At 43.8% G+C, this 25810-nt stretch overlaps 1 protein-coding gene across 10 annotated transcripts in view; it reads right to left on the reverse strand.

The window, feature by feature from the left end:
• Positions 1-17987, reverse strand: part of MPPED2 (metallophosphoesterase domain containing 2) — a 111146-nt gene extending 93159 nt beyond the window's left edge. For 2 of the 10 annotated variants that reach the window (XM_031505083.3, XM_085579569.1), the window contains exons 1-2: positions 17867-17987; positions 12295-12537 (exon numbers count right to left, since the gene is read on the reverse strand). In XM_031505083.3, the coding sequence (XP_031360943.1) occupies positions 12295-12422 (128 nt within the window). In that variant the 5' untranslated portion in view covers positions 12423-12537; positions 17867-17987. The other 8 variants (XM_021536715.4, XM_085579568.1, XM_085579570.1 and 5 more) reach the window with 8 other exon arrangements.
• Positions 17988-25810: the final 7823 nt, after the last annotated feature.

Below are 25810 nucleotides of genomic sequence, written 5' to 3' on the forward strand. Positions count from 1 at the left end.
ACCACACTCATCAACATAAAAAAATAAAAAAATAAATAATAAAAAAAAATCTCAAAATTAAAGAAATTTTAAATTAACAAACCAAAACCACTACAGTAAGGCAAATAGGAAAATGTTTTTTCTATGCCCTGTCTGGCCACTGCTTCAAGGCTACACCACCTATGACAGCCCAGATTTTACTCTCTCTTCCATAGTTCTCCCAGACAGAGCCATTCATATACCTGGCTTCTTGATTATCACTGCTTCAGGTCCAAATTATTTAAGTAAACTAAGTGCAGACTGAGACAGTTCAATAAACTTTTTCATGCTTCATTCAAATATTTCTTCTGCAGCTTTTGGGAGGGTGCTAAAATCAAAATATTATTTTATACATATTTTATTTTATAGCTATATATAAAAATATCAAATATGAAATATTAAATTGTAGAGATAGATAATATTTTATATACATATCTATCATATAGATAATATTACTTCAATTATACCATCAGAGAATTTACATTTAAACTCTTAAATTTCTGTCTTTCTCTTTGGAAAATAGAGAAGGGGAAAAACAATCCCTAAATTCTTTGAACATACCTGTCAGCACTGTCTATGCTGTATGAATGCAGAGCATGTTGTTTAGGATTAGATGACTCAGAGGACAGACAGCAGGATGCTTGATTTTTCATTCAGAGCTCATTATCTAATAGCACACTAAACAAACAGAAATTCTACCCCACTGGCAGCCTTAAAAAGAAAAAAACAAACAAAAAAAAAAAACCCACAAAAACCAACAAAACACAAGAAAGAATTCTGCTTTAATTCCTATAAACAACCTCTTTGTCAGCATGACCACGCTTCCATGCAAAAAACTACAAGGCATAAGTCTGAAAGTCCAAAATCTGAAAACCCTTTTTGTTAGCAAAATAATACAACACATCCAAAGACACAAAAGAGAGAGTCCAACACAGCAGTACTGTGATATCTACATCACACTGCTGCACTTCATGCTAGGGCAGGAAAGTCTTTAAAACACATATGCAGGTAACAAAATTGTGATAAAGTAAATATGGCTATAAGTGCAAGGTGTGCTAAGAATTACACCTCAGGCCAACAACTTATCTCAGGTTATTTCTGGGTATTTGAGATCATTTATACATTTCTCAACTCCCATTTATTCTGTATTGGTCATCTCCAGTACATCCCTCCTGTATTTTATTATACAAGTGTCTGGACCCAAAGAAATTGCACTGTCTTTTTATAGATGATATAAGATATACAGATATATAGAAAATTGCCATGTCTTATTCCAAATCTTCTAAAGGAACCCACTTAATCTGAACTAATTAATTTTAAAAACCTCTACCAACTTCCTGGCCACAGGAGTTTCAGTTCATACCTTTTAACTCTCCACTGAATGAGATTATTCCCAAGAGGTCTTTCTCAGGCTGTAGAATGACATCTGAAAAAGCTTCTGAGAGAAGCACTCACTGAAAATAGTGACTGTATGAAATGATGGTATGAACAGACTCAAGGAAGCCAGGTGCTCCAAAGTTAATTTTCAACCTCAATTAATATTTATCTTAACAATCTACACTGGATGCAAGGATTCTTTTCAGGAAAATAAGCTCTGTAATAATGATATCTAAAATGAATGAGCCAGAAGACAAAACAAAGTCCCCCTAAATACAGATCATTTTAATTCTGTGAGACCAGGGGTTTCCTTTCTGTCCTCACTCAAAGAAAATGAAGACTTCATTCTACAAGCAAATATTCTTAAACCAACCTGCCTTCTCGAAGGCATAAAAGTGGTGGTGACAGATAACCAACAAGAAATGAAAAGTCCATGCATTAAAAGTCTGTGTTTTGTGCCAGGTTCTGAGAGGAGCAGTGTGTGTGATCCTTCCATTAAGGCAGCAGCACATGCAGAGCAGCTGAGCAGAACACCACCAAAGGTCACAGTGGAGATAAAAAAAGGGGGGGGAATCATATACCACCCCCAGCATTACCATCAGCATTTTAATTCTCTGAGGGGGTCTGAAATTCCTAATACAGCATTTGTTCTGTGCTGTCTCACTGTGCATTTGTAGGAGAAACACTGCCTTCAGAACTTGATACAAACACTTTAATTAGCCTCCAAAACATCTAACAAGTCACAATATGAATCATAACTCTCAAAAGCCCTAGGAGGGTACATAGGTGGAAACTTTCAAGGTACAGAATAGTATCGAGAGCAGAACAAAATTAATTGCTCTTGCAAACATCCCTGTTTAACAAACAAGATTATAAAAAAAAATTGAACTAATGTCAAGAGAGATATCAAAAGGAAAAAATTATATATAAAAACTTTAAAGTAATTCTAAGATTACACACAGGTTGTAAATCTCTTTTTTTCCCATATATTATTGTGTATTTATTTAGTTTGAATTTTTTTCACTGCTTTGCGCCCAGAGGAAAAGTGAATGCCCGGATGACTTTAAATTAACAAAATAAACACACAACAAAGACAAAATTTCCCTCTTCCTTAATATCTGTCAATTACCATAATCCTATATGCACACTGCTAACAACCAAAGAAAATAACTCCTTGAAAGAATTGTTGCTTAAAATTGAGGGAGCCACTTAATATGGTATTTTTAAGTGGCAGGTCCTGTCCCAGGGGAAGCAGTAATGATGTCACTAATCACTGCATTTCACAAGTATAGGACAAGACCTCTGTTTTTATTATTTATTATTACTTTATTCTATAATATTTTGTTATTAATATTAATAAATATGCTGGATGACATGAAATTTCAATTCTGAACATAATTTCCCCCCAAACTACTACTTCACCATTCACAGGAGAGCAAAGAACCCATTGTTAATGCTCACTGCTGGCCAAGATTGGCTTTAAGAAAGGAGGAAGCCTGGAGTAATTAAAAAGTAATGACTTTTTTCCTTTGTGCTCCTTATATGAAAGGAGCAGGAGGGAAGATATACTGGACTAGCACCTTTTCCTTCCCATAAACTGATGGAATGGCCAAACATTCAGCAGCAATGTGCTGACCTTCCTGCTGGCAGCCATAGCCCCAATCCCTCATTGCAGGGAAATGGGCAGCGTGGCAAATAGGGAGTTTGCTGCCTTCCAGATCCATCAGATGCAGCCCCTGTATCTCACACTCCCTCCCCTGCCCCTCTCCATCTGCTGCCCTCCTGGGAAAGGAGAGCTCCCCTTAATGGCTGTGTGCTTTTAAATCTAATGTGCTGGATTTAAGTTAATGCCCGCTACACTAAGTGGAGGCTCTGCTGCAAGGAAGCCTCTGGTGCTGGTTTTTTCCCTGTCAACATCCAGCAGAATCTCTGTAGCCCTGATGTCAGCCAGGGTGCAAGGAAGAGAGGGTCTGGAAATATGAAATCCACGACAAAAACAAACCTTGAAAGACACTACACTGCACAGTAATTTAAATAATCCTTCAGTAAAAAAAGGAGACGGGATTTTATTTGTCACTCCCCTCCACATAATGATTTAGATGAAGAAATTTAAATTTAGAAATGTATATACCCACTATAAAATAGGGCATATAAAGATAAGGGCAAGCATCTTTCTGCCAGTGGAGAGCACAGGTGAACTCTCTGTTGGCAGAAATTCAATGGGCCTGATCCATCAGGTATGAAGAGGACAGCTGTATTTGGGGATTATGAATTATGGAATGTGACCTGCTCTCCAGCCATCCTCTGGCCCACCCTGGAGCTTCAGCACCGCTCATCCACAGCACTGTGACAGCCAGAAGCAGAACATCCTGCAGGACATGTACAGCTCCTGTGCTGGGAGCAACCTCCAGCTTTATCAAGGGTATGACCAAGCTTTATGGCCAACTCTTCAGGAGATGAATAAAATTACTGCAACACCAGATACCTAAACTTTATTGTTTGGAACCCAAACTTGCTGTTTTCTGCTCCAACCACTTGGTACTGCTCCAAGAAAGTTACTGGGGGTAAGTTTATCCTACCCTAACTTTTTGTTTGAAAAAGGCAGCAAAACAAAATCCATTAAATGGAGTCTAGTCTCATATACCACAAGACAGAATTGGTTTGACTTCACTGTTTTAAAGGCACACATGTTTGCTGTTTTGTGAGACCTTAACTTGTTGGGGTTTTTTAAATATCTTTAGCAATTAACATAACTGGTTTATATTGTGGTGAACCTGGAAGCGCTGGATTAATGGTTGGAGTTGATAATCCAGCCTAAACAAATCCATAATTCAGTCACAGCTTCCTCCTCAGTAAAAACAACCACACAAACAACCAAAACTTAAAAACAAACAAAACTTAAGCTACAACACACCACCTAAAAACCACAACCTTCACTGCCCACGCTAAAACTGAAAGTAAAGGGGTAAGACTTGAATTTCCAAATCCCAGCAAACAAGCTGTTTCAATGTTCTGAAACAGCTGCTCTGAAGTGTGTGCATGCCCGTGTGCATGCAGCCTCCTCTGCACTGCTCTGATGTTCACTGACATCACAGAGAGGAGTTCAGAGCTGCTCTCAGACCCTCTGCAAGCAGCAACAACCTCCTCAAGCCCACCAAGCTGCAGCTGCACGTGCCAAGCATGAGTCAAACCATTGGAAACAAGAAGTCATTGCTCCAAGGACCAAAACTCACAGCTTGCTGGAAAATCCACTCCCAGGGACATGGGAAAACCTGGTGTGAATTGTGAATGGGATGATTTTCCCATGCAGGACAGGGGGGAACTTCCTACCCAGCAGGTAATGCCAGCACCAGGCTCGGCTCTGCCTTCCCAGCAGCAACTTGACAAGCTCACTGCTCAGAGATGCCTTAGAGACATCCAGAGATGTTTTAAAGGCATGTCCCTGCCCTGCTGTACTTCTGCTGTGCCTAAAAGCATTTATTTTCTCAAGTTACGTCATGGCATATCACAGAATCTAACAGCAAGCTGTTCATTTGACAGGGAGACATGCTAGCCCTCCATTTCTGAATTTTTCCATGATTTTAGGCAACTGACTCCAAAATTAAACTACCCCTGCGACCACAAGATCAGAAATGTAAACACAAAAAATTACCATGCCAATACTGAGTACAAAAAAGTCAATATCCACGACCAACTCTTGATCACTTCTGAAATAAACTTCTTGCACCACTAAATTTCTTGCATCAAACATAAGCAATATAATAATCTAACACATAACATAGGCAATAAACTCACATTGTTTATAGAGCTTTCCTTTCGCTTATTTGTCCAACAAAAAAATTCTAGCAAGGGTTTGCAAAAGAAAAAGAGTGAGATGTGTGATAGGTAGCTGCAGCACTTGTCCTGGAACAGCCATGTGGCACAGCAAAGGGAACAGGTTCCCTCATCACTGCTGCCAGGGAGGACCAGCCTCATCCTGTCACTAGGAGAAAACCATGAGCCAAAAATTCTCCAGTGGGATTTGCAGTGCAGGGCTTGCAAACTTAGTTTTTAACTCTCTGCTCAGAAATCTACGCCCTAAAAGCTATTTCACAGGCCAGATTGCATCTCACCCTTCTAGCACTAAAGAAAAGCAAGAACCTGCTCCAATTCTGCAAGAATTCCACAACAATACCCCTCCTGCCCTGGTATTTTTTAAAAAATAAATTCGCAAGTTTCCAGTGACAGCACAACATCCTGATTGCAATGTATGTCCATGTTTTTTGTCAAGCTACTTCACAGCAAAGAGCTGCCTGGGTGAGCACAAGGTACTGTGGCAAGAGCCCCTGCTGCACAAGGCATTCCTGGCCAGATCCCATCACGCATCTCCCAAAAGATAAGAGCACATTTGTGTGCTGTACATACACGTGGAAGTGCAACTCAGCTGTGTCTCAGTGTGCCTGACCACCAAGTGAACCCTACAGTCAACACCAGAGTCACATCAGGTAATGCAAATTTCCTTTTACAGCGCTCAGCTACTGAGTGGGGCCTTGGAGAAAAAGAGTTTGTGACCTGGAGGCTTCTCTGCACCATTAATACAGCATAAATACATGCACACACAAAACTTATCTTTCCTCCCTCTCAGGGTTTACCAGCAGCAGCCAGACTGACTCCACAAGGTGTTTCAACAGCTCATTTTCATCAATGAAAATCTTAGGCAGTCTTATTTCTGCACCAAAGGTGAACAAATCTCCCCTTCCTTCTCTCCCTGCCCACTGGAGGATCCAGGAGCACATACCTCATGGCAGCTATTTCAGCAGAAACAGCTTGTTTGCTGGGATTTGGAAATTCAAGTCTTACCCATTTATCTTCAGTTTTGATGTGGGCCATGGAGGTTGCAATTTTTAGGTGGTGTATTGTAGCTTAAGGCTTGTGTTACTGTGTGGTTGTTTTTAATTAAGAGGAAACTGTGACTGAATTATGGATTTGTTTAGGCTGGATTATCAACTCCAACCATTAATCTAGCACTGCCAGGTCCACCACAATATAAACCAGTATGTTAATTGCTAAAGATATTAAAAAAAAAAAAAATCCAGCAAGTTAAGATCACACTGGCTGCCCCTGTGACCCTCTGCTGGTGAGGCTACACTAAGAGAGAGATGACTGAAAGTAGCTCATTGGAATAAACAAATTAAAGAAAAAAATAAAATAAACTCGCCCCACTACAAGGAGATGTGCACCCTGGACTGTGCCAGTGTCCATCCAGCAGCCCCCAAAAGGCTCTGCCAGCTCTCCTGGGGCAGGAGGGAGCAGCAGGTCCAGCTCTGAAGCCTTTCCTCATAGCAGGGATCTCCCCCTGCAGCCCTGAGGAGCTCCAGGGACTGGTGGGCTGATTTTGATAGGCAGAAACTGCTCTGGCAGCCTGGTCCCACCAGCACAAGAGGGGCTTAGCACCAACTGAAACCCTGTCTTGGGGCAGGGCCATGTGGAAAGAGTAATAACAGGGCAGTGGTGACAAAAAAAATTATTTTAAACCTGTCCTACATTTATTATAATAATAATATTGGCACTTTTACAGCATTAGCCTTCCAAGGATGTCAGGCTATTTTTTTAAAGGCAGTCTGATATTACTCCTTTTTACAATGACAAAAAGAAAGGTCAGAAATTTAATCACATTTTCAAGAGTGCTTATCATACGATGACTGCATTGAATAAACTCAATACAAGGGGCCTAAATTTGAATTTTAATTACAAAACTGAGCCTTACACCACCATTGTATGAACGCTTCCAATACGCTCCACACTCCAGCACCCCAAATAAGTGTCGCTTCTTTAAAAAGTAATTTTCATTTTACACCTAAAATTTAAGTTTAGATCTTAGGCGCTGCTTACATTTTTTGCACGAGTAACTTTGAACAGTGTACGATCAGTGAGATGGCAGAGATCTCTCACACAGACATGCACAGGACTAGTAACAGAGTTTTTTTAATGACAAGGGAGCAGACAGGGAGACTAAACCTGCACCAAGGTGAGATGATCATGAGCCCTGACCCCAGGAAAAAAATCCCTGGTTTAAGTGCACTCATTCTACAACTAGAGCTTAAATGTCACTTGATTGTTTCAGAGTGTATTTATTATATATTTATAATAGGTAATATTTAATAATATTAAATATTATAATAAATATATTTATGATAAATATATATTATACATGTGTTTATATATTTATTTATTTAATAGTAAATATCTATTTGTTTATTTATTTATTTGGAAAAATAAGTAGTGAAAAGAAACCTGAATAGTTACAAGCTTTGCGTGCTTTTGTAAAAACAAAGAAAAGAAGTGTAACTAATGGCCAGAGCAGCAATTTCCAGCAAAACTACAAGCAGCAGCTGAAGCAGCCTGGCCAGTCACACAGCTGACTGCTGTAAGACTGAATCTCTTTTTCTCTCAACCAATAACATTACATGTACCAGCTCCACTTTTCTCTAAATGTCAAGTGAGTTCATATTTTGCTAAGGCCAACTCTTTTCCCCTCCCGCTGAATATCACACACCTTACACGAAACAAAATTGGGGAATGCTGCAAATCAAATGCATCATTTGCCTCTAATCTCAGGGGGAGTTTATAAAGCCCATTAAATGCAGAATGGTTTCCTCAAGAAAAGGGAAGAAAAAAAAAAAGAAACCAAGATCCTCTCTGTCAAGGTTAGCAGTCTAATAACATCTCTGGCTTCTAACAATGTCAGGTTTCATCACAGCTGAAAGTATTTTCTTCTATGATCAAACAGCTGCGCTTTTATTTTTTTATTATTATTATATTCTGATTTTAAACCAAAATTTTGTTTTAAATTTCTGATTTTGAGGAAGTTGCAATATTTAAGTTAAAAATTATTTAAAATTCTGTCACTGTACCCTACTTTGATGTTTCAGATTTTATATATATGTATTTACAAACAGACATTTATGTACTTTATTCAACCAGACATATATTTCTACCAATATAAAACTGTGCTTATACTCTTTGTTTTAAAATGAAAACATTCACGTGAGGGATTGCTCTAGTACAGAAAAGGCAGTAAAATTATATAGTTACAGATTGAAAAATGTATCTCCAGGTATGAATAAACTTATTTAGAGGACTTTTGCTCTGGCATAGGAACCTCTTTCTTACTCCCCTATTATTGAATTTAAGCCATATCAAAGTGTTCACATGCATTCAAACTACCCTAAAAAAGAAGCCACCACTCCTCCAAAAGGCTCAGCCTGCAGCTATTTTATCTTCACAAAACTCCCTCATCCTCACCAGACAGGCCTGCCCAAAGGGGCATTTTCCATAATACATACACAAGGTTTATTTCACTCTTCTTTTTTTTTTTTCCCTCTGCAAGTAAATGGGGTGTTGTACCTAAACAGGAAGATTTTCGTCTGGTTAAAAACTAAGGAAGTAGTTTTTCATTTGAATTTATCCCCAGGCTGCGTCCCACTGCTGCTCACTGGTATTATTGGAACCACTGCTAGGAAGCTGATACAGAATATTTTAAAAGTCTAAACAAGCTTAAAAGCTGGTTTGGTTTAAAAATAAATAAACAAACATCCAAAAAACCCTCAAACACACTCTTACACACCTAAGGAGCACTTCCCTCTTTAAGTCACAATTCTTGCCAAGAAATTTCGAAGTATGAAAACTCACAAAAGAATAGTAATCAACATGAATCACAGAGAAGCATATTATAGGTATTATAATATTAATAACCATAATATTATAGTTATTTATTATTTTGCAGATGCCCTTGAAAGCAGGGAACTAAGATGATGCTGTTAATTAAAACTAACTGAAGGTAAACACTAATTGGACAAAGCATTTAAATACAAACACTTTGTAACAGTCAGAGAGTAACTGAATCCTGTGGGTGGGAGCATCGCTTCAAGAAGACAAAATAATATTTAAGATTACATCCCTTTATGCAAAACAATTGTGCAGCAAAAATTGCCTTTAGAATACCTGTTCAAACACTAATTAGGAGAGAAACACAATTAAATTAAATGAAATGGTTGGACAAACTGATTCAGAAGCTATACTGACAAAGCTGCTGCTGCTGCCAGCCCAAGCAAAGGGAGCTGTAATAAATACTCTGCTGTTAACTGACACTACGCTTAAACAAATTGACTAAGGAGTATAAAAAATACATATAAAGATAAGAGAACTCTATCCCAGCTGATTGAACTACATGAAAGGCACAAAATAAAAGTGTGAGAAGCAGCCCAGGACATGTGAACTGGCAAAGCAGTGCCAGTAGTGCCTTACAGGAGGTAATGCTGGACTCTGCTCTCTGTGAAATCAGAGTTAGGCCCAAAGGATACAGGACCCTGTCAATGGCTCAGTGGGGGCCAGGAAGACATTTCTCACCTTTGCACAGGAAGATGCACAACCATAGAGAAATTACTTCTAAAAGCAGTATTTCCTTTAGCAAAGAACACTGTCCTCAAGCAGCACGAGCTCCTGATTTATGGCATGCAGCAATAGATTGCCCTGCTGTTCACATACATGTCACAAAACTCAGCTCCCATGTTGCTTCACTCATTTCTCTTCATCCCACGATTTTTAAAATAAATTTTTCACCAGAGAATAAAGTCTCTTCAAACCCCCTCTTAGGGAAAAAAACAACCAACCAACCGAAAAGAAACCAACAAACCACACACATGCATTACTCTAAAAGACAGCAGCAAAGAAAAGCAGACTGTAAAACCAAATCAAATCAATCCTGGCAGCTGCAGCAATGTAGCACTAACAGAGCCAAAACAGGGTAAAAAGATCATGGCTTCTTTGTTAATACTGCTTTTACCAATTTTCTGTTAAGATTTCTCACTTGATGACAACCTCTTTCAGATGAACACACAAAACTTCCACTACAATACATTAAAAAGACAAAGAGTCCATCCGAAGCTACCACACAATCCAGCTTCTCCTCCCCAGCAACAACTCTGCTGTTCTCACATCACACAAACCCTCAGCACACTCAGATCTTCACTTCCTTGCTTTCCTCTGCCCACCTGGTAGGAGCCCCTCTTTTCTTTCTCAACAGGTTTTCTAAAATCTGCCATTTGCTACCCAGACCTATGAACTCGCCTCCTGCTCTGGAACATTTCTGTCTGCTTCCACTGTGGATCTGAGACCAATTCGTTGCCAGTTTTTCCAAATTCTGATCTCCCTTTCATGCGCCACACCTTCTGCTGAACCCAAATTTCTGATTTTAAGAAAGTTGCAGTATTTAAGTTTAAAATTATTTAAAATTCTGTCACTGTACCGCACTTTGAGGTTTTGGTGTTTATTTCAACTACACAGTTTTTCCAAACAAGTATCCTTCAAGACATTCATCAAGTTTAGTATCATTTTACACTATCCCTTAGAGGAATGCCTGTATGTTTGTGAGGTTTTTAAACAAAGCATGAACAATTCTTACAGTTTTGAACACCACACTTAGTCTTAAATTCAGCTCCCACTGAAGTCAATGTCAATAGGAAGGGGTTCTTTAAAACTGCCTTCTGATTTTCTTTTGTTTGCTTTGAATTCATTCTCTAAATAAGATTTGTATTTAATGTCAGTCAGAAGCACAGCCTGGAGTGCAAAACACGCAACAGGAGTTTGCTGGCAAAAGGTCTAAAAAGTGAATCGAGACATGGAAATGGTTCTAAAATCAAAGTTCCATCACCGCGGTACTAATAAATCAAATGTAATTAATGGAAAGTTTTCCACCTTGAAAAGTGAAGGCACACAGACACTCAGCATCCTTCCTAAAGTTGCCTTTAGGAACATTGTGACCACAAGAAATCCTATTAGAAGGTGCTGAACTCCTACATTGTGACTCTTCCGGCAGGCTTCTACATAACAAAAATGCAATGAAGTACCATACAACTTTCCCCCCTTATTATGCAAAATCCTTATCAAATTCAATAGTGCGACATGGTTCAAAATCCTGCCTAACAATGGCTCGCAGGACGTCCAGGGATGTCGGCTTTGTTTTAGTTTCACGTGCTTTTCAGTCTATTAATGCTAAAAGAAAAAGAACCTTCACATAAATAACCGATAAAGATCAAACCCCCGCTAAACAATGGGAAGGAAATTCAGAGTTGGAGCTGGTGCTGTGCTGAGCCAGCAGCCCATTGTGCCGCCAGGGTGCCACAGCAGCCAGGAATACCGAGGTGAGGCCAGCAGGAACCTGCAGCTGCCCACCACGCAGGGCTGCGGCTGCAGGGAGGGCTCGCAGCCCTTCGGAGGAGCCGCGGGGCAGCCCCGGCTCCTTTGTGCGGCAGGTCGCGGGTGGAATGCGGAATTCGGCACACGTTCCGCTCCAACCAGGAGGACAAAGGATGCTCTGATGGGGGGGGGGGGACAATTAGTCCCAATTAGGCCTATTTCGCAGCTGAGTGTAAGCGCTGGGGGAAGGGAGCTTAAATCTTAAAGCAAGGGGTCCCTCAGGCGAGTGAAAGCCAGAGCAGTGAAGTGACAAGCTTGAGAGCACGGGGCGAGTCCCACCGAGGTGGTGGCACCCATCGAGCCCCACCATCCCACCGAGGTGGTGGCACCCATCGAGCCCCACCATCCCACCGAGGTGGTGGCACCCATCGAGCCCCACCATCCCACCGAGGTGGTGGCACCCATCGAGCCCCACCATCCCACCGAGATGATGGCACCCATCGAGCCCCACCATCCCACCGAGATGATGGCACCGAGCGCCTCTATCCAGGAGAGGACGGAGCCTGGCACCTCACCCCTCGGACACACCGGGTCCAAAAGCTGCTAACCATTCTGCCTTTTAGATCCCGTGGCTAACTAAGGCAGTTTCCCAGTTTGGCAGCCTCTCCCCGAGCAGCAGTCCCGGTGTCAGGCACGCAGCAGGCACACAGGGGGAATACTCACATATGCACGTGGGGAGGCTGGAAGCGGCTCTGGTTGATGTTGTAGTGTGTGAACGCCTGCGTTGGGTTGGAGCTGTACTCATCCACCGTTATGGTAACTTTGCCTTGTGAAGGAATTCCATGAGCCATCCTTCCTCCTTATGGACATGAGCAGCTCACAGCTTCCCAAGGCCAGGGGCAGGGCAGGGCATTGTGGTCCGGGCAGATCCCGACTCCCAGCAGCTCCGCATCAACTCCGTGACCTCTGCCAGGAGAGACAGACAGCACACGCTGCTGTAAGCCATGAGATGTAAACACACCCTGACCCAGTGCTCTACACTCTCCTGACTTCCATTCAGATTTGAGATCTTTTTCTATAATTCCTCATGTACCCATCACCCCTCTCCACGCATTACTATTCATTTTTTTTTTTTAATTACCTCATCATCCAGCTCCATCATCATCAGACACATCCAAACGATGAATGCTTAAAGTAAGGCTTTATCTTCAGGGGGTGGGGGAAGGGGGAATAACATATCTGTGTTGAAAGCTGCACTTAAATACTCCTCATTTCATATCCTCGATTTTAAATAACATCTTGCGTTTAATTGCAACCACGAAAACTCACAAGTGGAGCCAGCTTCCCGAAGGACAGAGGACTTTCCACAAACCTGCACACTTGTTTTCAAGCTGCTGCTGTAGCTTTAGAGCACTAACAACTGAGAAACTTGCAAGAAACTGATGTAGAGAACACGTTACCATTGCACAGCAAAAGGCACACCCAAATACTTTGAATCGAGGCGCTTATGTGCCCAGAGGAAGGTGAGTATCTAGGCAATGTTAACAAAATATCCACATTATAGCTCGCTAGCGCTGAACCTGGTTGGGATCCACTGTCAGCAGACAGCAATGATTTATCTGATTACAGCGCGATTTTATGCACGTTTCTGCACAAGGTGAAAGAAAAAGGCTCTTCCCTCTCTCTGCATCCCTGTCTGGCTTCTTCAGAGTGCTCTTAAACACATTTTGCGTTCGGCCTGGGTGTGTGCTGTGCTACCAGCACAGCCCAAGAGCCAGAACCTCCCAAACACGCTCAGCTGAGCTCCCTGGGCAAAACGTGGGCTCCGGTGTCTCGGTCCGTGTCCTGAGGATCGGGAACTGATCAGCTGATGGTCGGAGGATACTTTCAAGATGAGCAACTCTGTAAAAGCCCCGTTTATGAGGCAGATCCTCAGCTGGGGCTAGCTGCAAGGACTTGCATGAAATCCCCACTCTCGGAACCCGCTGACATTCCTCCCTTTAGCTGCCACGTGCAAGAGTGGACTTTTCCTACCTGGAGTGCATTTCACAAAAGTAAATCCTTGCTTACTGAGAAGACAAAGAGATGGGAAAGAGAAGAGAATGACTTGAGCCCTGAGCACCAAACCAAGCAATATTTTTCCAGTGCAATTTCCCTGGGCTTCTCTAGCTCCCAGACAGAAATGTGCTTGCCATGTGTAACACTGAGCATTTGAAACCTTTGATTTGTATTCCAAATATATTTTTAATACAAAGAGTAATTTCCAGTTTGGCACGAGACATGATGAAAACGCTCTGTAAATGGCAGATGGCCTGCTATAGGCCATTTATTTTACTATTTTACCACCTCAGGCCTATGTAGGCTTCCATATGTCGGCTGGGTTAAGACATCCCGCAACCTTCATTCTAGCAACTGGATTCTATCCTTCATCTCCTTTAGTATTGGAAGGAAAAAAGTAAAAGGAAAAAATTAAAAGAAAAAGATGAAGACGAAATTAAAAGTTAAAGCATGGATTTCAAAACTGTCACTGGAGATGGTAGAGCATTGTAACTGTGGTTACAGCCTGGTCCTCCCTTGTGAGACCTCATGGACCTCTCTCATGACAACAAGGTTTCAGCAGCAAAAATCAGCAGGGGTGAGCTTTGCTGGAACACATCTTTGCTGTGCTGGATGTGATGTAAGATGCTGCAAGAGCTGTAGTGGTTACCACGCCAAGTTTGCAGCTGTTTCTCGAATTTCCTTTACAATTATATTTTAGTGTTATTTTGCATAATAGTAAACACAACACCTGCTTCAAACTGCAGTCCTGTTTCAAGTGCTGCAGTTCTTTTGAGATAGAAACTAAGAAGAGTGCACAACGCAGAACAGCATAATTGGCCTGTACTGAGAAGTAAATACAAATGAAAACATCTTCCTGCCAGAGAAATGACTGTCATTAACAAGACAGGCCATCAGAGCTCCCAGGAAAAAAAAAAAATAATAAGGAGTTTTTATTTTACCCTGCAAGAACTTTGGAGCCTTCATACATTAAGAAGTAGTGAGAAAATTACACATATAATGTTGGGTTTTTTCTGCAATTAAAACAACAATATAAAAAAAATGCATTAAATCAACAACAAAAAATATGCTTGGGATATCAGAAAAGCTAAATGACACTGTTTTCAGCAACCCAGCATAAGAAAGGTCAGAACATTAAATTTCATATTATAGTTCACTCATGGAAGAAAAATCTAATTTGTTCATGAGAATGAATTATACCTAAAGATAATAGCCATTTTTTTTACAATGTTTGTAGCAGTCCAGAAAGAAATTACAACTAACTGGCATAAAACAAATGACAAGAGGACACTGAGATAGCTGTATTAAATACTTTTAAGTTGACTCTCAGTAAGATTATAAGTGTATAAGCTGCAATTGCTTCCCATTGTTCTAATCTTTAATCTTAAAAATAAATCTGTACTTAAACTGAGACAAAGCTGAACAAAGCAGCCTTTTAAAATTAAACTCAACAACAAATGCCAGACTAGGGGTAAAAAGAAATGATAATTTGAAGCTGGCTTCTGTGTCAATTCTCTTAATTTCCATTTAATACTCCATAGAGTACTACAGCTCAATTATCAGAAGTATCTAATTATTACCTTCTTTACTGGGAACGTCTCTGAAGAAAATAGAAGAAAGAAGCTGAACACTTCAAAACTTTAAAACAAACATATCTTAGGCCCAAGATTAAAGAAAAAGAAATTAAAAGAGACTTCTTCGAATCGCTACCATTCTTCTTTCTCCAACTATGAGCACTATTGGAAGGTTACTCACAGAAGATGAGTGCAAAAAAATAAAAGTTGGATTATTTTCCCATCTAGCAAGACAACGCGTAGTGTCTTCCACACCTTTCGAGGCAGTTTTAAGTAAGAATGCCCATATTAAAAACCCAAATAACGCTTATTCAGCATGTTGCCTTTTCCCAGATACAGGCTGTTATCCTTTTCCAGCGTGTATTTGTAGCGGCAGCAAGACAGGAGATGTGCCATTGTACGCATCTGCCCGGTGTTACAGGTACAAACCGCAGCTTTTTCGGAACAGGGCTGACCCAAACGTGCCTGCAGCTATTTGTAAAGCGGTACACTGCCGCCCCGTCAGAAAACTGCCACGAAATCTGCACAGGTAAGTCCATCTCCGTGTAGCGTCACATCGCACAGTCAGCCGCTCCCACGAGCTCTGCCCATGCACACGAAGGCACGCGAAAAACCCATTTCCCCAAATAAAATATTTACGCCTTGCCCATCTGAATTTCAAACATTCGCCTCTAGCTGGGCCCGGGCTGCAGCAGCAAACGCCGAAAGGCAGGAGCCGGGAAGGGTTAAGCCCGTGTCAACACCTCCCGGTGATCCGTGCGCTCTGCCGGCGCTGCTGCACCGCCAGCACGCTGCGCCCGCCCGGGGCCGCGCTCGGCCCCGAGCCCCGGAGCCCCCGGCACTCACGGTGCGCCCCGGCCCCGCGGGACTCCGGCGCTCCCCGAGATGCTGCGCTGCACTTGGCGGACAACTCCGCGCTCCAGCTCCCCACCGAGCCCGGCGGAGCCAGCGGGGGCGGGGGGCGGACCCCGACCCCCGCCCCGTCCCGTCCCCCCGCCCCGACCCCCGGTACCTGGGCTCCGGCCGCTCCCCGCCTCCGCCCGCCCCGGCCGCGGCCCCGCGGGGCGCCGGGCTCGCCCCGCGGTGATTGATGGCTCCGGGTGGCCAATGGCTCCGGCGCGGCCCCGTCCCGGCGTGTGCCGCAGCCCCCGCCCCGCGCCCCCTGCCCTGCCCCCGCCCCGCGGCACCGGGGGGCATTTCTGCCCCGTCTGCGCCGTACGTGCCGCGCCGCACAAAGTTCGCATCGCCCCCGTCCCCGCCGTGCCACGGACCGAAAGGGCTGGGGGGGGGGAGGATGCTCGGTTCGGGGGAGGGATGCGATGAACTCCACAGCAGCCGCGGGCGAGCGCGGCGGGCACGGGTGGGGGTGTGATGCCCGCCGCTTTTTATCGCGGTGGGGCCGACCCCGGCACCGCGCCCGCGACCCCTCCAAGGGCTCCAAGTGTCTGAGGCCTCCGGGATCAGGGTTTCAAAGCGGCTTCTCTGCCGCCGAAAGGGCGAGGGGCAACTCCGCCGGGCGACGCCGAGCCAACCCGCCTTTCCCTCCTTACTTTTGCGGCGTGTCCCCCCCTCGCCTCCCCCCATCGCCGGCTCCCTCCGCGCCCGCCGGGCTGCTCGGCGCTGCGCCCGCCCGCTGGCCCCAGCCAGCACAATGCTCCCGGCCTACCCTGCCGGCCCCGCCGCCGCAACCCGCCCCCGACCCCGCCGCCGCCGCCCCTGCGCCCGGCCGGGCAGCGGCGGAGGGCAGCGGGGCACGGCCTGGGCAGCGGAGCAGGGCAGGCTCGCTCAGCGCCGCCGACACCGCCGCCTCGGCTGCGGGGAAGCGCCGCCGCCGCCGCACCGACACGACCCGACCCGACCCGGCGGGCTCGGGCGGTCACGGCGGGGGCGCGGGCGGCCGCGTTCACGCTCAGCATTGTTCGCGGGAGGCTGGACCGGCGCCGCCGCCGGAGCTGCCGCCCGCCCCCCTCCGCTGTCGCCCATGACACGGCACCTCTAACCCGCCGCTTTGTGCTCCGCTGCCCTCGCCGTGCCCCCCTGCTCCCGACACCGGCCCGGGGCCGCTCACCTTCCCTCCGCAGGCTGCCGCTGCGGGCGGGCCGGGGATGCCTTCAGCGCGGGCAGCGGGGCCGCTCCATGGGGCTGCGGGGGCGCGGCCGGGGCAGAGCCTGCGCCCGACCCCGCGGCGGCGCCCGGCGGCGGCGGCCCTGGCTCCGGCTGGGCTCCGGCTGCGGGAGCGGCTGCGGGAGCGGCGGTGCAGTGAGCGGGGCTGCCACTGGGGTCAGGGAGCAGGCACCAGGAAACGCGGCGGCCACGGCGCTGCTCGCACTCGCACACACACACACACACACACACACACGGAGACACGCACGGCTCCTCCCGCTGCCTCGCACTTCACCCCCCCGGGCAGGGAGGGAGGGAGCGAGCGAGCGCTGCTGCATTTCCCAGTGCGGCACAGGCTCCCCACGCCGAGGCGGCTGGAGCACGGCTTCCCTGCCGGGGTCACGGCCGGAGCCCGCCGGGACCCCCTCCCCGCCAAGGGGCAGCGCCCGGACACGGCCGGCCCGCAGCACGGCTCGTCCGCTGCCCACTGAGATGGCAAAATAAGCAAGTAATAACAGCAACAATTAAAATACCCACATCCTCAGAACAGCTTTTCGCACCTTTCGTCACTGGGTGTTGATGCGGTGCCCTGCTCCTTTGTAGGTAAGCTCACCTCAGCGACCAGAAACACCAGGGTTCGCCTTTGAGGCCGAGCATTGTCTTGAGGGAACTGGAGCTTTCCTATGGAAAAATAAAATCAGGAATGTAGCTGTTGTCTTTTTTTCTCCCTCTTTTTTCTTTCCCCCTCCCACCCCCCCCCCACCAAAAAAAAAAAAAAATCACAGCAATTTTGTCAGCAGCCACAACAGTAACAAAGTGAGGATTGGACGCGTTTCTTCTTTTACTTTCAAGACAAAAAATGGAAAGGGGAGACTTCCAAAAATATATTACAATGAGGAGAAAGACAGACAGAGAGAAAGACAGAGCGAGCCCAAATATTTCTGAACACTTGAGCAGACAGAAAATAACTAGCAGGCCTCTAATAGTGAGTAAGTGACCTATATATTTTAAATAAGTAATTTTGACTCTAGCCAATTTTCAGATATGCATGGCAAGAAGGCAGGTTTTTCTTTGTTGCTGAAAGCCATGAGGAGGGTCTTCTGTATTGCCAGGCAGAAATCCACTGGGATGGATTGTCCTGTTTAGAAACGTCAAACTAATAAAAATCAACATGAAAGAGACTAAATGGCGTAAGACTTTTTCCCAAATTTACCTTTTCACTCTGATTTTTTTACAGTTGTCGTTACCGCTTTTGAAAGAAGTGAGCACTGTGAACCACCAGAGGAAAATTCCTGTTTCAGACTAAAAGGCCCATAGACGAGTCGTCCTCCTGACCAAACCAAAGCAACACTTCCAGGGAAACTTTCCCTGGAATGGAGGTGAGGCCATAGCTGCACGGGTATTTTCAGCTGCCTGACTGTGACACAGCTGTAGTGCCAGCAGTCCAGCCTCCCACTCGTGTCCCTGCACTCTGGTGACAACAGGGAGCCACTGGGAAACACTTCCCAGCCTCCTCACCCCATCCACTTCCCAGCTGCACCAACCCTCCTGCTGGGTCTGGACAGGGAGCCAGGTGAGAACAGAGGGAGAGCAGGAGAGCTCCCTGCTGCCAGGAACACAGACAGGAGGTGATGGGGAGCACGTCTGACCCTGAACCTGCCGCATCCCTTCTCCACAGTCACAGCAGGAGGACTTGTCCCTCCTAGCACAGAGAAACAGGGAAGGAGCCTGGGTAGGATTGGGCTGGGAATTAGGAAGCTCACAGACCTCTTCTCTGGTAGCTGGTGAGAGATCAGACATTTCCCTGGCACTGAGGTGAGCATTTACCTGCCTCACTAGCCCTGACACACAGCAAGCCCTGTGGCCTCCAAGTTCCTGGTATTTGGGTTTTGCTTGTATGAATCCAGAGTGGGACCTGCTTCTAAGCTCACTCTTTTTTCACAATACTACATGCCCAGCAACAACAGCAAGCTGTAATACAGTCATCAGGAGCATTTTTGTTCATCCATGACTTGGCAAACTCTGCAACACTTTCTGTGTTCTAACACTTTCTGTTAAGGGCACACACCAGAACTTTTCCCTTTTACAAACTAGTTGTGTTCAGTATGCTTTCCAAAGAGGCACTCATCTTAGGAATGTGCTGACCCCAGAGCTGCTCTAGGAAGGAAAAAATATTTTACTTAAACTGATTAAAGGGTTTTCTGGGGGAAGGAGTGGAATCCTCCTGCCTTTCTTCTCTAATTCAGAAGAGCATCACCTAAATGCATGTACACAAAAATAAAATACCTATATTATGACTGGAATGTGTATTTGTTGACAAGAGGATTTCAGAGATAAATTCAGAAACCTAAGAAGTAAATGAGATGTTCATTTTGAGTGTCACAGGATTGATATTTCTAGCTCAGTGAAATTCAAAACAGTGAACAGCTTTCCTTTACCTTAATACCTCCTATTAACGACAGTAAAAGGGTATGTTATACATGAAACTTCAGTCATGCTCCGAGTTGGCACTGGATTTTATTTTTTCACTTGTACAAATCCAAACAGAGTATCATCAAATGCACAGATTCAGGAGATGCATATTAAAAATTATAAAACACTATAGCATCCAGAAAAACAAACTCATTCTTCACAATCTATTATGTCATCCTTAATACATTTCATAGGTGTCACTGCCTCCAGTTTCTGCCAAGCACAGGACAGAGCTAACAGCTTATGAGACACACACAGGATACTTCAGGCATCCTGAACCACAGACACCTGCCTAATTTTGCTCTTTACTTCAGGAAAATTTTTCCTAACTATCTGTAAAGCAGTACAAGGAAACAGAATTTAAAGTCTACCTCTGAGCACTCACTCCTTAAATAATCAGATTTTTCGAGAGATCTTTTACACAGAAAGGAATTCCAACCAAACCAAAACAAAAAAACCCTTTCAAACACATGCAAACCACACATGAAGAACAAATTCAGTTTTTAAAAAGGCTCGTCCCACAAGGGCAGAAGGGGTTTTGAGGCAGACGCCAGGCTGGCCCACAGCAGTGCCATGAATGCTTGTGCTGGCACAAAGCAGTGCAGGACCAAGGCTGGCACCGCCTGAAAGAGTCAGGCCAGTGTTTCACACTGCCTTTTCCCCTGGATAAAGTACCAGAGGGGTTTGGGTTGTTTGTTTCACTCTCCTGGATTTTTTCTAGCCATTTTAAGACCAGAGCACCAAGGGTTCTCATTTGCACTGCAGATAATTCAGTTTTGGCCTGCAGAGACTGGGACGTGCATATTTGAATTTCCTAACATATTTTAATTTTCCTGACATTTTAAGAAAGTAGAGTTTGGCCCAGTGGATGGTCACTGGTAGCAATCTTCACCAAAAGTCACTGGATTCACCATATGTCAGCACAGACCAAAAATTAGATCTTAACAGGCTCGTTCCCCTCATTAAAGCAGAAATTCTTCCCTAACTGTGGAACAGAAGAAAACTGCATTACTTTAGGCTTTCATGGCCCAGTGAGCCCCACAACATTCCAAATTTGCTGAATATGTTTGGAGAGATTTAAAGTCCTCGATTGCTCTGTTCTTTCACTTGCAGGCCACAAGTCACAGAGCATTTGGTGTGCGTGGTGGCCAACAACATGAAGAAGAGAGCATTACTTACAAACAACAAACAAACGGAAAAAAAAATCCAAAACCATTCCAATTTTGCAAGTTGGTTTTTTAGCTCTTAGGGCTTCTTAACAAGGCTTGCAGGCTGGAACCAGCAGCTAGCTAATTGAATCCTAAAAGCTGAAAAAACCCCCAAACCTCATGGCTTTGGATTTTCATAATCTGTCCCAGTATTAATTTTTTAGCAGACTTTTTCCCCTCACAAACAGGCTGATGAACTGTTCAATGCTCCAGCAAACACTTCAGAAAGAACCCACAGCCTTTCCATAGAAGCACACCAGCTTTGGAAGGAAAATGACAATTGCAAAAAGGAAGTGAAACTGGAGCCTTCTGTCAGAACCTTCAGACACAGAAGAGCATGTCATTATCCTACTTATAGAGAATCAGGTAAGATTACTGAAGGGAATATCACCAGTTGCCTTCTGGGCAGTCTTTTTATATTTGATGGGCCAGAACTTTGTCACAGGATAATGCTTGTCTGCTGCCTTGCCCCTTTAAATTAAATTAAATTAAATATTTGATTGGAATTTTCCTACTTACCCTCTGTAAAAATAAAGTGAAGCAAAAAAACCCAGCTGGAAGTGAAGTGTTTGTCCTTCTAAAAACTCACAATGTAAACTTATAATCAAGGTACCTGGGAAAGAAATCATTCCTTTTTTTTCTTTCCTGAACATTCCACTGAACATTATTTTTTCAGAGTTAAGAAGGATACACGGGTGATTTATTTCTTCATAACAGAGAAGGCAGTGACTCCAGTTTTGTGTGCACATAACGATGCAAGTGTTGTTTGATGGAGAGCAGTGGCTGCAAAGGCATCACTGCAGGAGCTCCCAGGTGCTGGAGGCTCAGGGCACACTTCAAGGGAAGGTTTTGGGGCTCACACTCTGGTCAATGTGCTGTGGCAGGGAGTACACAACACTGGGTGTTTTAACATCCTATTTATTCCATTCCAATTTGCCTGTTTAGAAGGTGGATGTCTTCTTCCCCAAGTGATCATTTTATCATTTAATTAGTTTATTATTTGACTCAATTATTCCTTGAGTCAAAGCCAGTGCATGGGAAAACCTGAGTTTAATTCACCTGCAGCTCAGATACTCAAAGCCCATTGTACCAAACAACTCCAAAACCTGACGGTCTATCAGAAAACAGACATTGCTACTACACAAGAGTGTATTCCAAGCCTCTCCTCGACCTTTAACTTACTTAACTGCCTTCCCTGCTCATCACAGAGATTACCTCTCCTGTGGCAGACCCTGGTCACACACTGCTTCTGTTCTCTGTAACATGAACTGTGTCCCCACGGGTCCGAGGAGTCACAGTGATACCAGATGGCCTCCTGTCTGCACTCTAAATCTACCCCTGTCCTTCTGACTTTAGACAGAAGATTCAGTGGTTTTCTATCACATTTTTCAAATGTCAAGCTCCACAAACTGAAATTCCTGCAGAGAGAAAATTCTTCTCTCTCTTCCTGAGAGAAGGTCCCCTATTGCATGGAAAGTTATGTATGAAATTCTCCAAATCAGTTAAAATTCCACATGGAAAGCAAATTGCAAAACTGAAACAGATCTTATTTCTCAGTGCAAGTAAAGCATTTCACATGGTATCACAGAGGAGAGAGTATTACTCCTGTGCTATCTTTCATTTGTTGGTATTTTTTGAAGGTTACAGATTTACTGGCAAATTCATCTGATGATGATGACTATTGTCAACAGCTACTCAGAGTTAACCTCTTTACATCTAAACAAATAGAGCTTCACTTCATTCCTTGCATAATTAACTTTATGCTTTTGACAGACATAAAGAACCATGGTCTCCAGCAAATCTGCATCTAGTTGTGGTTCATCCAGATTCCCTTGGGGTCAGAACTGTGGTGCCCTGACAGAAAATTGTAGGATGAGCATAACAGAAAGCCTTTAAAGGTGTCAGGTGTTCCTACATGGACATCTTTCCAATCTGAGGAAACAAGACTCCCTAAATGAAGGAAGAGACTTTCTCAGGAGCCTTGTCACTTTAAATGTCCCTGGTAACACTGCTGATCTGAAGGTACACATAAACCTAAGAGCCTGAAGCCAAAATCTTTACTGTGTGCTAATTACAATCATTATCAGAGTCTGCTGTACAGAAAATACAGCTCATGTTGCTTAGGAATCCTCCCATCCAGTGTGGAAAGAGCAAACCTGAAATTCACAGGCAGTGCTGTAATGTAAGATAGGTTTCTGGAAAGGAATGGTGAAAGTCCTATGGTATCAGCTCTGGTCAATGCTCATTTTTATCCCTTGATTTGGCATTTTAAAAAATCAATATTCCTTAACAGTTATTGTCTAGATTTTGAATGTATCCAGGCTGAGAGCACTTGCTAACAGCTGAGGGGTTTTACATTCTTTGTTTCAGCCACTCTCGGAACAGAAATCCCGTATTCCAGTTATGGTCTGGAATTTGAGTTCAGGATTGGTAAACTGGTCCCTGCATGTCTTTGAGGCATATGGAAATTGATGATGAAAGTGTCTAGTATCACTACAAGTATAATTTGATGGAAACTGGAGCAGTGAACTGTGAGAAACTGCTAAATCAGTGTCATGAAACTCTGCTTGAAAAACAATGAAACAAAAATACCACCAGGACACGAGCAACACAGTGCAAAGGCTGTGAAACCAGAGAGCAGATACAACAATCAAGGAAACCCACAAGAAATTATTTTGTTATTTTTGAAACAAATATACAGTATAACTTTCCCGTTCAAATCCACTTGACGGAGACAGTGACATCACGTCTCCTCCAAATTGCTCAAGCCCAAAACCTTGGCACGAGCTGTTCCAATGGAATATCATGTTCAGCCCTGGCACTCTCTCCTGTCTGCCCAGAACCATGTGCAGAATGAGAACAGCACCATGGCCAATGGAGATCCTAGTTATAGCTCGAGTCCCTGGGGGCAGCAGGAAAATACCAAAATAGAAAACATATTACAGTTTTAAGGCAATAATATTACTGAGGGGAATAAAACAAATGTGACCTCAGAAGTAAGATGACATTTATTGCCTAAAAGTTAACAATTTCTGAAGCTGTAAAAGTATAAATAAGACCTGACAATGGCAGTGAAAAGATCCTGATATTGCTTTGTTCATACATTTTGAATGAAAACAAAACAAATTTACATGGAGATCTCAGAGCAGGAGCACAAAGAAGGAAGACATTGCCATTTTTGTATATTAGATGTATGTTTTGTTTACTGATGTTTACCTACATCAGTAAACACATTCAAATTACTGGAAAAAAATGAATTATTCTATTTAGTTCTACCTATGTTCTGAGACAGAAAAATGTGTTTGTATGCCCAAGAAGGGGATATAAGCGTGCACATCCATAGACTTGCCAGAAAATTTGTACAAAAAGATCACAGGGAGACAGAGACAGCTGGAAAAATTGGAGCAGGGGCTCTGATTTTCATGCCAGTTTACACCTAATGCAAAGGGAATGCAGATGATGGACTGCAAGCTATATGTTATTCCTCCTGACACATCTCAGTGTGCTTGTAGAGCTGAGAAAGACTGGGAAGTAACAAAAAAAAAAAAAAACCAACAACCAAACAAAAAAAATTCCCAAAAATCCACACATATAAACAACAAAACACACAGAAATTACATAATTTGTGTTATTATTAAACTAAAATATGTATCCCTCATACTTATTACAGTCATCAGCCTTTTCATGTACAAAAGACAATATCAAGATCAAGCAGAGGACACCAAGCAGGAGCTTCTAACATTTGAAAATTTAACTGAACTGTACCTTCAACCCCACCATGACACACGGATGGCAGAAACCATGAAATGGAAGATGAGCAGACACAAACATCTCTTGAATGTCCTGTATCATGTTTGAATGAGATGTTTCTGCATATGGATTTATGCAAATTAATTATCAATAAGCCTAATTAGAAAGCTGATATCTAATAATATCTAACATTTAGAAGATATTATGTAGAAGATTCCTTTCTTCTAGGGAATATACAGGTAGGAGGCTTGGTGGAAAAATGCTAAGTGGAATCCAGAGAACTTTCTGGTAATACATTCAGGTTTCTAAACTAATCTAGGTGTGGGTTCTGATATTTTTCCCATGAGGTGACCTCAAAACCTTTGTGTTAAAAAGCAAATTTCTCTGCCACTTAACCCAAACTATGCAGGTGAGGAGTCTTCTTTCAGTGTTTCTGAAAGAACTACTGAATACAATTCCATCTTTTGTGACATTATTGCTGCAATCCAAAACTGTGATCATACTACAAAAAACTGTCTTCTCAGAGAAAACCAGTTCATAAAATCAGCTCTAAGTCTCAGTTAGAATTTAACCAGGGTACCTCGGTGTGCCCCCAGGGAGGGCTCCTGTGGATTCCTGCTGTGCATTCAGACCTGCACACAGCACAGCCTCGGGCTCAGAGGCTCTGTTTGTACCAACCTTCTTGTCCCCACTGAGATGTCCTACCTCGGGGAGGGAGAAGTGACAAGGAAAACATTAAAAACACAAATACGGTGATGCAGAAGAAAAAGGGAAAAGTAGGGGTTCAGTTCCAGCTTGCCACAAGCCCATATCCAGTATAGGGCCAAGCCTACAAAACACTCCAGCTTTTAAAACAATTCCAGCCACGAAACTTCTCCAGATCAGCTTATATCTACCCACCAGCAAGATAAGACAATAATTGGACAGTGATTTTTTCCCATTTAGAACAAGCTGCTAGCCTTAAGAAGGACAGATCTAGAATAAAATGTATACTTAAGCTTCTGTCCAAGCTTCAAACTTTATGCTGTTGGGTCAGGGAGCAGAAGATACAGGATCACATTTGTCCCACTGAAT

The sequence above is a fragment of the Lonchura striata genome, chromosome 5, assembly GCF_050655825.1.
Source record: "Lonchura striata isolate lonStrDom1 chromosome 5, ASM5065582v1, whole genome shotgun sequence".
NCBI lineage: Eukaryota > Metazoa > Chordata > Aves > Passeriformes > Estrildidae > Lonchura > Lonchura striata.